Source organism: Schistocerca gregaria, chromosome 8 (genome assembly GCF_023897955.1).
Source record: "Schistocerca gregaria isolate iqSchGreg1 chromosome 8, iqSchGreg1.2, whole genome shotgun sequence".
NCBI lineage: Eukaryota > Metazoa > Arthropoda > Insecta > Orthoptera > Acrididae > Schistocerca > Schistocerca gregaria.
Window position 1 is genome coordinate 363,963,479 of NC_064927.1, and position 17,908 is coordinate 363,981,386.

The following is a 17,908-nucleotide window of genomic DNA, read 5'->3' on the forward strand; positions in this document are numbered from 1 at the left end:
TCTACCCCAACCCCTTTCCAGACGCCTATACTAGTCGATAAGACAAGGTTCGTAACCGGAAAAGTAATAAATAATCCTTAGTCATTTACAAAGCGATCAAAGCTTGTTGCCTAGTTACTCCATGGTAGGTGACAAAAAATCCGTGAGGACGTATGTTCCAAGCTCGGATAGCAGGGGTCTCCAACCAGGGACGGGGAGCACAGAGATCACTAGCTGAAACGTTTCAATATGTATCCCACTATAGTTCCAGTTACTTTGAGTCGTTGACCTGTACGCTGACAACGCTGAAATTTATCCCTAGCTAGCGTGAGGCGGATGACATGTCGCACACGCGAGAACCTGAAAAACAATGCATGCTATCTGCGGCACGGGGATCAGGGCCCAGGAAGTGGCGGCGTGTAGGGCGAACCATGTTCTGCACGGATTCCTCGCTCCAGGAAGACCGCATGCCAATATAAAGCGCTCTGTGCAACAAAACAAGCTATTACTGTCCTTCGCCAACAGCACGAGCGCAGAAGCCATGAGCCACCTCGGACTGTTTGCCGTAGCAGCGGTAGTTCTTCTTTCGGTGAGCCTAATTCGCTAATTTTCTTGCTGTTAACGCTTGCATTTTGTTCTGGAAACTTTCTAAATACATGCCCGACAAGCTCGGAACGTGAATGTGAAACCATCTTTGAATGCTAACTTTAAATTTTCTTTATGAGTGGCTACCGAAATCAGGTTCTTTTTTGTTATTTTTCCGCTCAGTAGAGGATAGTGGAATGTGGTCGAATTAAGCCGGGTGGTGCTCAGGGAATCAGTTTAGGAAATGAGGCACTTAAAGTAGTAAAGGAGTTTTGCTATTTGGGGAGCAAAATAACTGATGACGGTCGAAGTAGAGAGGATATAAAATGTAAACTGGCAATGGCAAGGAAAGCGTTTCTGAAGAAGAGAAATTTATTAACATCGAGTATAGATTTAAGTGTCAGGGAGTCGTTTCTGAAAGTATTTGTATGGACTGTAGCCATGTATGAAAGTGAAACGTGGACGATAAATAGTTTGGACAAGAAGAGAATAGAAGCTTTCGAAATGTGGTGCTACAGAAAAATGCTGAAGATTAGATGGGTAAATCACATAACTAAAGATGAAGTATTGGATAGAATTGGGGAGAAGAGGAGTATGTGGCACAACTTGACAAAAAGAAGGGACTGGTTAGTAGGACATGTTCTGAGGCATCAAGGGATCACAAATTTAGCATTGGAGGGCAGCGTGGAGGGTAAAAATCGTAGAGGGAGACCAAGAGATGAATACACTAAGCAAATTCAGAAGGATTTGGGTTGCAGAAAGTACTGGGAGATGAAGAAGCTTGCACAGGATAGGGTAGCATGGAGAGCTGCATCAAACCAGTCTGTGGACTGAAGACCACAACAACAACAATGGACACGTCTTCATAAGCGACTGTGAAAACTGTTAGTTTTAAACTGTCAAAAATTGTATTAATTATTATTACCCTGGTGAAAGATGTATGGAAAATTGTAAGACTCCATCTCTGACAAAATTATCGTTACCTATACTTTTTCTCTAAAATTGCAAAGCAATCTAGTAAAACTTTATTATCGTTATCATAAAATCTGATATGAAGCCGTACAACTTGCACTTTGAAAACACTTATTCCGACATGTCTAGATTCAAATATTTTCTGGAACCACCTATTATCGAACATGTCAGTATTCTGATAGAGAACAAAAAAGTAAAATTAATTATTCTTCCTACAAATCATGAAAAAACAATTTTCTAGTATCTGACTGCGAATTTTAAAATATTCTATAATATCTCCTAACAATTATACTGCAATGCTGCTGTACGCAAAGGGACAACTTACCTTGCCTTGCAGCTGCAACTGAATGACCAGCAACATGTTAAATAATTCAAAATAAATACTGCGATTCATGCAGAGTGCAATGCATGGTTACAACTACTGATGCCACTACTAGTATGTCTTTTATACAGAATCTGAACGATCAGAAGTGGTTTGGTCAACAAGCCCTAAGCGGTGTAAAAAAATATATACAGGACATAAAATCCCGTCTTAGGCTTGGCATCATTTTTATGTTAATAATTGGCAACCAATGCTGTACAATCACAATAAAGTCATGAGATGTTCAGTTGACTCCTCTAGTAGAACATGTTACGCGTTTCGGTATTACACCTATCTTCAGACATCTGTTACAAAAAAGTACAAAACATAAGTGAACAGCACACTCAACACGTCTCAACGTTAGAGAAAATGAGATCGGATCATATGAGTTACATACCACAAACTTCAACTCCTTCCTAACCAACCAGGCGTACTGCCTTGACAACTCAAAGAAAGTGTCAAATAACATACGATCATAACTGCGACGCAAGCAGTCTTGAAGCAGAGCGTATACTGACGCTAAGCAAGTCAACTAGCCGTGAAGCGCCCTCGGTAAGGGGCGCTGCATGGTCATGTGCTCCATGTAATTTAATAATAGTATGCTCAGCATATAATATCTAACAGGGTGTAATGTAAAAATTTTGGAGTTTTTAAAAATAAAAAAAAATCCTTTAGTGTTTCGGTGTACGGAAGTACAATTCCGGTTGCTAGTCGTAATTACATTTTGTCCCCTACACTCTCGGAATATGGGACCTCATTATCTCACTCAGACAGTGTGAACGTTAAAAATTTTTACGCAAATCGGAGAATACGTTCACAAGGCAAAGTTATAATTTTATATTGTTCGTCTCTCGTTATCAATCAACGATAACCTCTATAAATAGCGCCTTGCTACAACATTATCCTTGACTCTATTAAAATTTTATCGTAATAAACTAATTCGTTCATCTCAACCTTTCAGAATTAAATGGAATAACTTTCCATTTATAATTTATCACTTTGCAATAAAACGTAAACTTGATTTCCCTATTTAAATAAATATTAATTATCCTTCTTTCCGTTGCAAGTTATTACCTGAAAAAATACTATTCCTTCTCTTCTTTTTCTTTGAACTTTCCTTGTACCAGTATCCCAGTCTTTCTAGTTTATTCACCTTTGGATTTACTTTATTCCGTAAAGATATATTGAAGATATTAGTCTGCTGTCAAATAAGCCTTTGATTATTTTTTCTTGTAATAGTTTATGGATAAAGGACATGTATGGTACTGATTATTTCAATTTAAAATCGTTTTCTTTATTTTCCTCAATTAAATCATTTACAGGTACAAGTCAGCGTCTTATTGTATTGGTGCTGGTTCTCTATTCAAAACCCCACTAAGCGAAAACGTAACTTAAAAAAAAATTAAAAAACAAAAAACCTGAGTGTCACAGCCAATTATCGGCTATATAAAGTTCAAATAATCAGGCAAACCTCAACCACTTCGGGAGTTGACTTATGCGACCCACTGATACTTAAAATCCAAAACACAACACTCGACGATCTCTTTCAGAGAGAATTAGCGTGTTCTCTAATAAATGGTTCTTGATATGTCGTTTAGGGACAAGGGGAAAAGCCATCAAATTCTCAATAAACTTCCGACTGTTTCTCAATAACTATTACGTACGACGACCGTTCTCTTTAATGTAGACTACACATTCAGTGCATTTACTATATTACGAAGCTCACGGTGAAGTCACACAATAAATCCAACCAAATATTGCTAAGTCACTATTCCTCAGTGCTTGCGTACACCTATACTAGCACAATAACAAAATGCAAGGCTACTGTCCCTTAGTGCGTGTTCGAATCCTCAACCACAAAATAACCAAACAGATTCGCGCGAGCACGTCTCTTCGGGTACCCCACCCAACGGCAAATCTCACAAAAATATTGAAGTCCGGTTACCCTGCCATCGTCTGGCTATTAAACAGCACAAGGCACTATTAATCACATCTACGAGAAACTAATCCTACACTTCAATAAATCGAGGCTTTGTGCTACACCTGGCGTGTCTGCACTCTACCAAAATCGTCGAAATAATCAATTTATACAAAAGCCGATAATCTTCCCAGAATACCTTTCTAAACAACTTAGAACTGCTTTGAACGCATTTGAGTTCTATCTCCATTGTATACCAGTTAACGTATCGTGCGTGTGAGCCGATCTCATCACACTCTTGAGATAATCTCTCTTGAGGCTCACTACTTGAGCAATCTACTGAACTTCTAGAAGGACAAACCAAGAACTATTCTCTGTGAACAAAAGAATCGCACTAATTCTCTCATTAACAAGAAGTGTTTCTTCTTAGCGGTCGCCGGCAAACGTTCTTAGTGGTCAGCTGCCTCGTAGTTGTTATCTTTGCTGCACACCGCGATTCAGCAGTCGGCTGGGCATTACAAACCCGCTGACTTGACAGGACACAGCTTTTCTCGACCATCAGGAGTTACATATCTACAACATTTCAACACAAAAAATAACAAAACTATATAAACAACTTAACTAACTCTTTATTCTTGTAGCTCATAAAAATCGATAGTACTGTGTTTTTAAACCGGAGACTCAGAAACGACGGAGAGGCTTCGTCACGCCGTAACCCTCAATAGTTCTCAACTCCACAACAGGCCACAGCAGTCCACCCATCCCACTGCCGCCCCGCACCGAACCCAGGGTTATTGTGCGGTTCGGCCCCCAGTCAACCCCCCACCCCTCCTGGGAACATCTCTTACCAAACGAGTGTAACCCTAAATGTTTGCGTGGTAGAGTCAATATGGTGTACGCATGTGTGGACCATCATGTTTCATTTGTGGGGCACTCAACTGTGCAGTTATCAGCGCCCGTACAGATTCCCAACTTTGCTCAGTCCAATATCGCCAATTTCATGAATGATGATGAAATGGTGAGGACAACACAAACACCCAGTCATCTGGAGGCAGATGAAAATACCTGACCCCACTGGGAATCAAACTCGGTACCCTGTGCTCGGGAAGCGAGAACGCGACTGCAAGGCCACAAGCTTTGGATGCGCGTATGTGCAGACAGTGTCTGCGCAGCAATCGCCAACATAGTATACCTGAGGTGGAATAAGGGGAACCAGCCCGCATTCACTGAAGCAGATGGAAAACTGCCTTAAAAACCATCTACAGGTTGGCCGGCACACTGGACCTTGACACTAATCCACCAGGCAGATTTGTGCCAGGGACCGTCACGCCTTCCCACTCGGGAAGCAGCGAGCTAGACCGCGTGGCAAAATCGATAGTAAGTTGAGGCGATACAAACCTGTGATGCGCCTTTTTTTTGGGCTCAAGACGGTTTGACGCATTACATAGTACAGCTCGTAGTTGAGGCTCTGTACAGCCTCACCACTATTTATGTATGAAAATATATTTTTCAATCATGTACAGTACTACACAATATGTCAGGAAGCAATTCGAATATTTCCCAACAGTATTAAATAATGAGAAACAAGGTTTTTTTTTAACTGCTGACATCCAGGGATGTCTACAAATAGGCAGTAGCTAGTCTTAAAGCTGTTACTTGAAATTCCATTTAACTTCATGTAGTAGAGTTTTGGGATCCTGGATGCTAAGGGGTACAGCTCCTATAGCCTACTAGAAGGCTCTGGTTGTGGAACCTATGAGTGTCCTACAATCTTCACATGATTTTCACGCTCTGATGCTAACAACGGTGGGGAACCAAGTGAGCAGCTGAACTGTCAGTCCCTGTATATCTCCATTATGTATCTTTAATCGACGTTTAATATTAATGTTTTGATAGCGGGAGAGATACTTTCTTGTTTCTGTATTTGACAATTCAGTACACTGTAGGAAAGATATGCTGCTTTTTTTTTAAATTTCTCGCTATAGTGCACCAAAATACAGTATCATATGGATCACCATCTAACTAGAGTTTCATTAATGATAGAGGAAAATAAAGGCATGAAACGTGTGCTACTACCTTCAGTTGTTAATCATTTCTTTGTTTTCTGGCGGTGTTTCCAGTATAAAGTGCGTTATCGGCAAATTTATTTTCGTGTCTATATTGTGCATATTTCTTGCAAGTTTTATTTTCTTGTGGATAACTGCCGCATATGGCGAGTCAGTAAAAAGCATAATGTGAAGTAACATGTTTAGCCGACCACATCACATTTTCCGACACATTATCACTACAAACTGTACTAAAACAGATGCGTGTCGGAGAGATTTTGAATGTATGTATATTGCTTAAACAGCATATTGTCGTAATACTGAAGTATGAGTATAAATACAAGAACTTCCTATTACAGCATGTTAGCTTCGCAACTTAAATCAATATGGCGGCTCCTTGGGTTGCTTCTGTTAGCCAACCATAGCATAGGAACTGTTACTGGAACATCATGCTTCATTGCAAACTGAACATACATAAAAAACGACGAACTTCTCTATTTCAATATTTGGCTTTTTCGTATTTATACTTTCATATTACGAAAATATTCACCTTCAGTAATATACCAGATTAAACAAAGTAAGGATGCTATGCCGATTCAGGCTCGCCAAGTCAAAAGGATTTAATTTGTTTATACTTGTGATATAATCCAAGCACACTTCTCTGCAATGTCATCATTATGAAGTCACAATCCACACCCCTTTTTCAGTGACGTCATCAGATGTCAGATGGTGGAAAATTTAAAAATTAATGATGGAGGTTGATAGTAAATTTAAAACTTATACATGGTGGATGGAAGTAAATTAAAAAAATGCAATAGGACGCTAGCAGTAAATTTTTTATATTCAGTTAGTGTAGTAAGGGTATCAATAAAGTATCGACATCTTGACATTTTTACAAAAAAGTTTAGATAAACAGGATGGTGCAGGGAAATGGGAAATTTCGAAATAACGTCATTTCCACGAATAAATTCATAAAACTAGTAATTTATTAACAAAAGTGAATGTATTCATTATGCCATTATTCAGTATGCCTTTACAATCAAAATGTTCAAAAGTGTCTCTTTACTTTTTAAAGATGACATCGGAAAGATGTGCTCCCATTCGGCATTAACACTCTAACAGCCTGTTATGAAAACTCTGGAATGCGCGGTCTAGCAAATCTTGGGGAATGGCAGTGATTTCGTTTTCAATGTTCTCCTTCAGTTCATGCATTGTTGCACGACGTGTACGGTACACCTTGCCTTTAAGATATCCCCACAGGAAGAAGTCGCACACACTAAGATCAGGGGATCTCACAGGCAATGCAATGTCACCGTTACGTGAAAAATGCGTCTTCCAAACAACTGACAAACTGCTGCCATCGATTGTCGAGCGATGTGTGACGTGGCTCCGTCCTGCTGAAACCACATGTTTTCGACGTTAAGATTAAGCTCGTACAGTCTCGGTGTAAAGAATGTTTGAAGCATTTCAACACATCAAGCGGATGTTACTGTCACTGCACTACCATCCTCACGTTCAAAAAAATAAGGACCGATAACACCATGACATAATTCAGCACACCATATTGTGATCTTGGCGCTATGTAGTGGTCGTTGGTGAAACTCACAAGGATTGTCCTGTGCCCAATAACGAAAAATCTGTTTGTTCACGAATCCATTCAGGTGGAAATGGGCTTCGTCTGATATCCATAAGTTACCAAGGAAATTCGTGTCCTCATTGATTTTAGCCAATATCTGGCTACTAAACTCCATATGTGACGCTGGGTCTCATACATGTAAGTGTTGCACAATTTGCAACTTAAAGGGATGGAAGTCTAATTCGTGCAGTATTCTTTGTAAGCTTCATCGCTTAATCTCTAGCGAAGATGCATGCTGTCGAATGGAACGGCGAGGACTTCTCTCGATTGCAGCTCTAGCAGTTGCAATGTTCTCTGGGGTATGTACCGTTTGAATGCCACATGGAGGTTTCTTTCGGAAGGCAGATCCTGTTTCTTCAAAATTACGCACCCACGTTGTAAACACACGCGCAGAGGGACACGTCCATGACGTCCAAGCTGGTAATGTTGTCGAAATGTTCTCTGCGCTGCAGTCGCACTATCACCATTTTTGTAAAACGCTCTCACAGCTACTGCACGATCCGCACCAGTCCAATTCTCTATGATTACTAAATGGCAATGCGTTCACATCAATTGTGCAAAGTTTCGAACATCTGCCAGCGCTACAGTGCTGCCAACTGTAACGTTCAAAATTTCCCGTTCCCCTGCGCCACCCTGTATATCGGCGATATTTCTTCCGCCATTATATCGATATCAAAAAGGCAATATCGAGCGCCCATATTTTTATTTCATATTTTTTTCACAATATTTGGTAAATATTTGGAGATCTTCTTTTGAAGTTGTATCAGAATACAATTTTACTTTCACTGCATGAAGAAGTTTTACTACTCTTTGAGCTTTCATCATGTCCAAACTTTCTCTTTTGACTGTATGAAGCAAGTAGATGCGGCACAAAAGAAGAAATCAGATTAAACTGGGGGTTGGCGGCGGGAATGGAATAACAAGATTTCCGATGTGAAGAATTACCACACCAGCTGCCTAAAAAAACAATTTTTAACACAACTAGTGTGCTATTTCTTCACATCGACATTCTTCAAAAACAGTTGCTCAAAATGGTGAAGAAATGACAAGACTGGTGTTTGTAGTGGGCAGAGATATGTGAGTGGAAATGCTAATGTAATCGATGCTCTTTGCTACCAACAGAAACTGTAGCGTTAACTTCCCCATGCAGTTTTGATGCTACAACTGCGAGGTCGTTGCGTTCGCAGAACTGCAAAAATAGGGAAGTCGATATCAAGTGTTCTGGACAAATCGATATATGACGAAACCTTACGAAGGGCCCCTCACACAACTTTTATTGTACCAATTACATACAGTTACCATTCTTAGCAACGTTGTTACCAGCAATCATGAACATGCATGGTTTTCTTTTCAGTTCTTGCTGTAAGGGGGATAGACAGGCTGCTAGCCTGTTAATATACAGAATATCTAATAAAAAATCAATACTTAAAAATACAGTTCTACAGCTAACATTGCATTTACAATCTGCAGCCAAAATTTTTATAGGCAAGTATATCGATAGTTTCTCGATACTCTTTTAGATGTATCAACAGCAAATAATGATATTTTTTTTAAATATCGAGATATCGGATTCCCGATATTCACTATACATTTTTTGCCAAATTCTCAATTTCAAAACTACACAGTAGTTTCCCACAGAATCATTTATCGAAAAAATTTGAAATCTCACACACGCAAAAGACATTCAACCTCCTTCATCTGAATTAGCAGCGTTTGCAAAAGTATTCGTTTATACATTAAAAAATTACATGGCTCTCTCTCTCTCTCTCTCTCTCTCTCTCTCTCTCTCTCTCACACACACACACACACACACACACACACACAAGCGCCAGAATTCTGTGCTATGTTCGAAAGTATTGTCTCTAACAGTATTTCCAATGTCAAAAATTAAATGGGTAAGCACTTGATATTCTCTCTCATTAGAAAATTTCATCTTTCTGTGTGTAGTATATTAGGGATGGATGAGTTTGTGGAGAAAAATTAGACAAAAGTATTCTATACATAAGTTTCCTTGTAAACAGATTGCATTTCCAAGAAAAAGTAATGTTTGTTCAGCACTTTCAGCTGCCCACTTTCAGTGCCAATCCAACATTATAGTAATGCCATGCTAGGGTATTAACTTTATCTTGCAGAACAAAACATTTGTCATATTCTGCTGATAGTGCTAAATTATCAAATAGAGGGAACTACATAACATTTGGCTGAAATACTATATTGCCCAGTAGCTGCTGACTGATATTACACCAATTGTAGTGACTACCATTACTATGAATGGTGACCTTCATTACCCCAGTAGTATTCATGATGCATTTGGGGTAATGTTAGCCAGCGTGAATGAGACAATGGCAGTTCCTGCCAGTCCCACCTTGCACTTTTTTTTTAATTTAACACCATTTGCCATCTTTATTTTTTTTAATTTCCTTCCAGCTACCATTTTTCATTTTTAATATTACCACTATTTTTAAATTTCCTGCCATTTTGGAGATGTCATACGCTCAAGATCATTGATGACATTAGTGTTCTTGTGATGGGGATGTTATTACCTTCATGATCATGTGATATCTATGAAGGTAAAATCAGGTCAGAATCTGCATAGCATTCCTACTACATCATCTCCAAAACCTATGATTTCTAGTACATTTGTTAGACTAAAGTATCGAAGAGAGCCCTAGAAAAACCCTTTTGACCATTGAAATGTTGCACCCCTCCCTGATATAGAAACCAAGAACCGTGTCTGCCTTAAAGTAGCTGTAGTAGCATGTATAAAATTATTTCTGTGAATGGAAGCCCACCCCCTAGCACCAAAAAAGGCAAAGTCGATTTCATTTGCAGCAAAAGTTTTGGACAGATGTTCTAGTATGTATGCTTTGACACTTTTTTGCTGAAATCCGCCTTTGTTTACTGCAGACAAGTATAAAAGGTAACTAACATTTCGTCTTCTTGTTTTTCATTTCAGGTAGCTGTTCACAGCGATGCAGCAAGCGTAAGTAATAACAGCTTGACAGTCACTAAACAAATCACCCAGTGATATAAACAAAATAGAAACAGAATCCTCAATAAATTAGCTTACAGTCTATGAACGCAGACTTAAACAAAATAAAACAAAATCTGTGTTATACACAGAGAGACAGACCGACTACTGCACCAATTTTATGCAAGAATTAGAAAATGATTATTTAATTTAATTTAATAATTTAATAATAAAACTGTAAAACTGTCGTGCTTGTCTGTTTGAACACGCTTCTCCTAAGCTACAGGACGATAACTTCAGCGCACCTTGGGGCACTGTACAGGCTTTAGCCTACAAAAATCGGATCATAGAAAAAATATCGTGGTTTAAAGTTTTACCAAAAGTTTCTTGTCTGCCCCTTTGAACATGCTAGCCTTCAAAGTTACTAGAAGAATTTTCTCGGGATTTTCGAATGTAACTTGAGAGTAGCTTGGGACACCAAATAGGCTTTATTTCATCAAAACCGCATTAAAAAAAAGATATCCATACATATTATAATAATGTATGTATGTACATATGCTACCCATCTTCCAAAGCCCATGGCCAATTTCAAGCAAACTTGGTAACATATACTTACCGTCTGAACAGAACTGCTATGGAGGTGATAACCACCTACCTATCCAAGGGATAGGGATGAAAATGAAGTGTATGTCATAACACGTGAATACCCAATTTTTATTCACCCTGTATTTAAGAACGAGAACACTTAATGACTTGCATCGGATTCTATACATAAACACTCTACAAGTTTTACGAAATTTTTTCTCGCTGTCACCCCTACAAAATGATGAAAGGAAAACAGTGTATCGCTTAATACAGATTCACTGCTCATTTTCACATCAGACATGGCATTTCAATTTATTGTTTCTTAACTACAACTGTAGGCCTATTCGTAACACATCTTGCAGTCAGTGTTCACATATAACACTGAATTTACCTCCAAAATCATTGTGCGACTCATAGTTCAAGATGTATAACGTCATAAACACTGAGATGCATGAAAAACTGTCACGTCACACATGACATTTAAATTTGTTATTACTAAACCAATCAAACGGTTGCGACGAAATTTGGTAAGGAGATAGCTTGAACCTGAGTAGGCTGCTTTAGACAGTGTGTAATACAAGATACTTATTTATTTAGAAAATATAATGCGAATTAGGAAAATATATTTACTCTTTGACATAGCTATTCACTCTTTAATTTTTGAAATTTATCATATCTGCGAAAATAGTTCTATAGGTTCATATGTATTATGTGATATGATTCAAAGTAAATTACGCAATGCTTATACAATATTCATTGTGTTTGATCCATACTTACACACTATTTCTTGCATAATGTAGGCATTGTATAATGTATAGCCACTTCAATAACAAGATGCATAGATGCGGATGCGCCCAGCTGCCCATGCTCCTCTGCAAGCACTCCTTGGCAGCACCATTGCGCATGCCGATGCGGCATGTGATGGGACAGCTTGGGATGGAGAGCAGAGCGGAGAACACATCAGGGGATATGCTTAGCCTTGAAGTATGCTGCAAACTGGGATATGCAAATGATTAGCATTTTAGAGAAACTGCACCAAGTAGATAGGAGTAACGCAACAAAATTCCTTGTATAAGGGAAGATTATGCAGCTATTTTTCCTACTGTACTGTATATACTTCCTTTATTTTCTGTCCTTTCTGGTGTTGTAATTTTATTGATGGGGACGTATTTCTGTCAGAGACAATATACATGTAGGAAGATCAGGTAAATGGACTGGATAGTATGTTAAAAGGAGGCTATTAGATCATCAAAAAAGTAAAACATTGGTAAAGATTGTAGTTGAGTTAAACCAGATGATGTAGGGGAAATTAGGTTAGGAAATAAACTAAATGTAGAAATGAGTTTTGTTATCTGAGAAGTGAAGTAACTTGCACTAGGAGAAGTAAGGAGGACCTAAATTGCAGACTGGCAATACCAAGAAAACCTTATCTGAAACAGTTAGATTGGATAAGTAGTAAAGAGGTATTGAATGGCTTCGGTGAGGAAAGAAATTTATGGACCATCTTCACTAAAATAAGGGGTTGGCTGACAGAACACATTTTGAGCCACATAAACTCAGTTATTTTCACTACACATTTTGTTAGACCAGCCAGTATACACTGACAGTCCTTGAAGTCATTTTGGCTTATTTCAGTCACAGAGGACGGTTTTTTCATCCAAGATTTGGCAATGACATGTGCCCAATCTTCAGGACCTATAGGTTTAAATAATTTTTTTATGTCATTCAATGAGGACGAAGGTCCAGTCACATGGTAAGAAGCTATGGCCAGAGACCATAATTTTCTGATTTCTAGAAATAAAATACATATATAAGGACACACTGCACCAATTTTTGTTCTGACCAACACAACAGTTTAGCTAAATTATCAACCTCCTTTCTTCACCATGGGTTAGCTTCTGAAAATTTCTTACAATATGTTTTAATATACATCATGCAATTTCTTTAGAGTCCCTTTTGACAACCGATTAATGCCATAAATACATAGAAGCAAGCCAAATATTCATGTTGTGAACAGCAAAGTTGTAACATGTGTATTATCTTTGGTAGTACATAGTTGAATGCATAAGAGAAGGGTACTAAAGTACACTCATGTTCAGAAAAAAAACAGAACACCTCGAATGAATAGAGACAGGACATTCATATTTGCAGGACATGTACATTAGTAATCTCTGCAAAAATGATTAGCATTTCAATCACATCGGCCTGTGATATCACAGTGCAACACCACCTACCGGTGAAATGTGCCTGTGGGTCTCATTGTCACTATAAACCGAAGTTAATGGACCAGTGTGACTTGAGAAAATGTGTAGGATACCTTGCAGACATATGCCTTAGTCGTATCATCAAATCAATGAGTCTGAAAGAGGGCAAATTATTGGCATGAGAAAATGTGATGCATCCATCTGGAAAATAACTGCTCGTCTTAGATGAAGTGTTTCAGCAGTGCAACAGATGTGTCTAGAATGATTGACGGATGGTCATAGGACACAACGAAATGGGTCAGGTTGCACCACCCAGACCACCCCCAAGAAGATCGACATCCCATCCAAATGACATTGTATGACAGATATGCATCCTCCTCAGCTCTGCCACACAGTTGAACAGTGTAACACATCGTACATGATCAGCAGTGACAGTCTGCCATCATTTATTACAGCATCGGTTACATGCATGTCATCCACTTCTCCACCTATATTTTATGAACGTGCAGAAACATTCTAGATGGCAATGGTGTATGTAACGACGTCACTGGGGACAGGAATGAGATCAGATAGTATTTTCAAACAAATCCAGATTCTGTTAGTGTCAAAATGATAGGAGCATATCGTTTCGCCACAGACAGGGTTTGTGGCATCATAGTGACCACATTCCCACAAGACATACAGCGCCAACTCTAGGCCTAATGGTGTGGGGTGCTATTGGTTACAACCACAAATCACAGTTAGTGTTTGTCCAGGGCACTGTGAGCAGTGTGACCTACATGAATGACATCGTGCAACCTGTAGCCATATCCTTTCTGCACAATATCCCAGACGTCATTTTTCAACAAGACTATGCACGACAACATGTTGCTGAATGAACATGTGCCGTCTTGGTGTCACAAGATGTCAGCCTTTTGTGCTGGCCCGCCAGATGAACAGACTTGTCGCCAGTCAGAAATGTGTCGAATATGGTAAAACAACAAGTGCAGTGCTGTGACCCAGTGCCAACCACCACAGATAAACTTTGGAACCACGTGAATCCAGCATGAATGGCCAAACCACAGGGCACCATTTGCGCCTTATACACATCGATGCCATCACACATGGAACAACTTATGAGGAGCCATGGCTGACCCGTTGGCATCTGCTGTTTTACTGTGTTGTATTTCATTTTATTTCTAACTGTTTCCTTTCCTTTTGTGATACATAGCCTATGTAACTATTGCAATGACTATCTTTATTAAATGCATGAGCAAAGAGACAATTTCAATTAAGAACAACATTTAAATGAATTTTACCTGTACATAGGTCCTCACCATAGCGGTCAATATGAAGACATCCTGCACCCCCCATAACCCACTCTAGGAATTGGCCAACTTACAGACTTACAGTTAGCACACTGTAGAGGCAGACTAAGTCTCGACTATACCGAAGTCACAAAAGTCATCCGATAGTGATATGCACACATACAGATTGCAGTAGCACCACATACACAAGATATAAAAGGGCAATTCAATGGTGGAGCTGTCTTTTTACTCATATGATTCATGTGAAAAGGTTTCTGAAGTGCTTATGGCCGCACCATAGGAATCAACAGATTTTTAATGCAGAATGGTAGTTGAAGCTAGACATAGGTTCATTCCATTTCATAAAATGTTTGGGAATTCAATATTCCAAGATCCACAGCGTCAAGAGTGTGCCGAGAGTACCATATTTCAGGCATTACCGTGGTAACTGAAAGCAACACTGCATGAAATAACTGCAGAAATCTATGTGTGATGTACAAAAAACGTATCCGTTAGACAGTCCAGCCAGATTTGGTGTTAATGGACTATGACGACACATGACCGACGCAAATGACTTTGCCAACAGCACATCACTTGCAGGATCTCTCCTGGGCTCGTGACCATATCGGTTGGACCCCAAACAACTGGGAAACTCTGACATTGTCAGGTGAGTCCCAGTTCCAGTTAGTAAGAGCTGATGTTAGGATTCGAGTGTAGTGCACATCCTGTTAAGCCATGGACCCAAGTTGTCAACAAGGCACTGTGGGAGGTGGCGGTAGCACTGAAATGATGGGGGCTGTGTTTACATGGAATGGACTAGGTCCTCGGTTATGTTCGGCAACTTGGAGACCATTTGCAGCCATTCATGGACTTCACGTTTCCAAACAACGATGGAATTTTTATGGATGACAATGTGACATATCACCAAGCTACAGTTGCTTGTGATTGGTTTGAAGCACATTCTGGACAGTTCAAGTGAATGATTTGGCCACCCAGATTCCTCAACAGGAATCCCATTGAACATTTATGGGACATAATCATGAGGTTAGTTCGTGCACCAGCAACACTTTCACAATTATGGATTGCTATAGAGGTAGCATAGCTCAATATTTCTACAGCGGACTTCCACTGACTTATTGAGTCCATGCTACTTGGAGCTTCTGCATTAAACCAGGCAAAAAGAAGCCCAACACGATTTTGGGAGGTATCCCATGACTTGTCATCTCATTGTATACAGTACACAGGTAAATGTGGATGTAGATTGCAGCATTTGTACAGAATTGGAGCTGTTCTTTCAGAATAGACTTGTTTGGAGAACTTCATCAAACCAGCCTTCATACATAAGACCGTAACAACAACAGTATTGCTCTTCCCACAGGTGGTGAATCACCATCAGTGGTCCGACAGCTTCAGAGGCACCTCTGGTGTCACTGATGGATCAAAGACGGTGGTGAAGCGGGAGGCAGACAGCATTGGGACAGACGGTGGAATGATTGGTGGTGGTGCTGAGGCAGCCAAAGGTGGAATTGACGCCGCCAAGATCGCCATGCAGACGCCCATTGAGATGGCCAAGACGGGCGCCGCAGGTGGCATCCAGGCTGCCGAGAAAGTTCAGGGCTGATGCCTTCTGGAGAGCAGAAAACATTCTACTGGTAAATATTGATTGTCAGAAACAGGAATACTCTTCACGGGTGGCTTATGGGAATGCTAAATGGCACATCAGTGTCACCAATGGAGGAGCAGTGCAATGGGAGTGGAGGTGACACCTATATTTACATTTGTTCACAATGTCCTGACTGAATTCACAGCAGGGTATGATGAGCTGAGGAAGCAAGCTTTGCCCACTTATGTCCAATACATTGACTGTCTCAGTGAGAAGGGGGATGTGGGTGCAACAAATTGTGCATTTCTCACACAGTGCAGAACTACACGTGTGCCTACTGCTGCGGCATAGCTGTTACAACATAATGGCTAGCGTATGCACAAATGCTGTCTCTCAAGATTGCTACTATTGGCAGCAACCAGACATAAAACACTAGTGGCCCAAAGTTGACTAACTTTTGATTCAAAACTAGGAGACTTGGTCAGGATGTTGTGAACAAATAGTACACGTAATTCTGTAATAGCCAGCTGAGAAGAATACCTGTGAGGGGTGAAGCAGTGGGCTGGGAGATATGCATACCTCTTACTCCCCTCCACCCTGCTGCTGTCCATCATTGGTATTATTGGCTGCTCAAAAAATATTTCCTCACTAGTAACGTTCATTGGCAGTCATATTGTGTTTCATTGCATGTCATTTATGGTCTCCAGTTTCTTTTTTTTTATGTACATCACTAGTGAGAAACAGACAAATCCTAGTGAGACATGCATGCAGACATGACATCCAAATTGCATCAGTAAACAGGTAAGGAAAACCTACCATTGGCAGTGGTTTAGCTGAATAAATCGAAGTGTTGATTATGACAAAAAACTCATTTAGTAGTTGCATACACAGTAACACAATTAATAAAGTATTTATACAGCAGCTGTTGATACTATCTACACACAAATAGAGAATCTGACTGATTATTTTGGAAATATCGGTAAAATGTCGTGTGACTAGGGCCTCCCATTGCGTAGACCATTCGCCGAGTGCAAGTCTTTTGATTTGACACCACTTCGGTGACTTGCGAGTCGATGGGGATGAAATGATGATGATTAGGGCAACACAACACCCAGTCCCTGAGCAGAGAAAATCTCCGGCCCAGCCGGGAATTGAACCCAGGCCTTAGGACTGGCACTCAGTCCCACTGACCACTCAGCTGCAGGGGGCAGACATTGGTAAAATGAATAGGTGATATAAATTAATATATTTATGAGAGGCAGTCAAATGAAAACTGAATACTGGCCACAAGAGGATCATGGAATTTTTGGCTAACCATGTATTATGTGAGCTCCACTGCCTCTTAGGAGCACATAAAGCTATGGCACTCTGTTGTGAATGCTTTGACAGTTAACCTCTATCATTTTAATACTCCACCCGAAGGAGTGTTTGTTTGGATTTTACACTAATGTTTCCCAGTCTCCTATAGTTATAGTTATTGGCACTAAAGGAGAGTTGCTTAATCCAAAAAGCCATAGTGTGTACACACACACACACACACACACAATCACCAATCTGGGTAGAAGCCGCTGAAGTGAAATGTGCACCTGGGATATTTTGAATGATGTAAGTGTAGGAAGTCACAGCCTAGCTTGTCACAGAACCTTTGAAGTCTCTGGTTCAAGCTTTCCACTCAACTAAGAACCAGCAGGCCAGGATCAGTTCTGAGGACAGAGCTGCAGAGTGTAATTTTTGTCGAATCTTCATGAACAAGGCTGGTCTTC

At 39.9% G+C, this 17,908-nt stretch overlaps 1 protein-coding gene across 1 annotated transcript in view; it reads left to right on the forward strand.

Moving 5' to 3' along the window:
* Positions 1-486: 486 nt before the first annotated feature.
* The window catches only part of LOC126284000 (uncharacterized), a 30,716-nt gene continuing 13,294 nt past the window's right edge, over positions 487-17,908 (forward strand). The window contains exons 1-3 of the mRNA XM_049982541.1: positions 487-568; positions 10,453-10,479; positions 15,921-16,194. Coding sequence (XP_049838498.1) covers positions 521-568; positions 10,453-10,479; positions 15,921-16,163 — 318 coding nt within the window. The 5' untranslated portion in view covers positions 487-520 and the 3' untranslated portion in view covers positions 16,164-16,194. The remainder of the gene's footprint in view (positions 569-10,452; positions 10,480-15,920; positions 16,195-17,908) is intronic.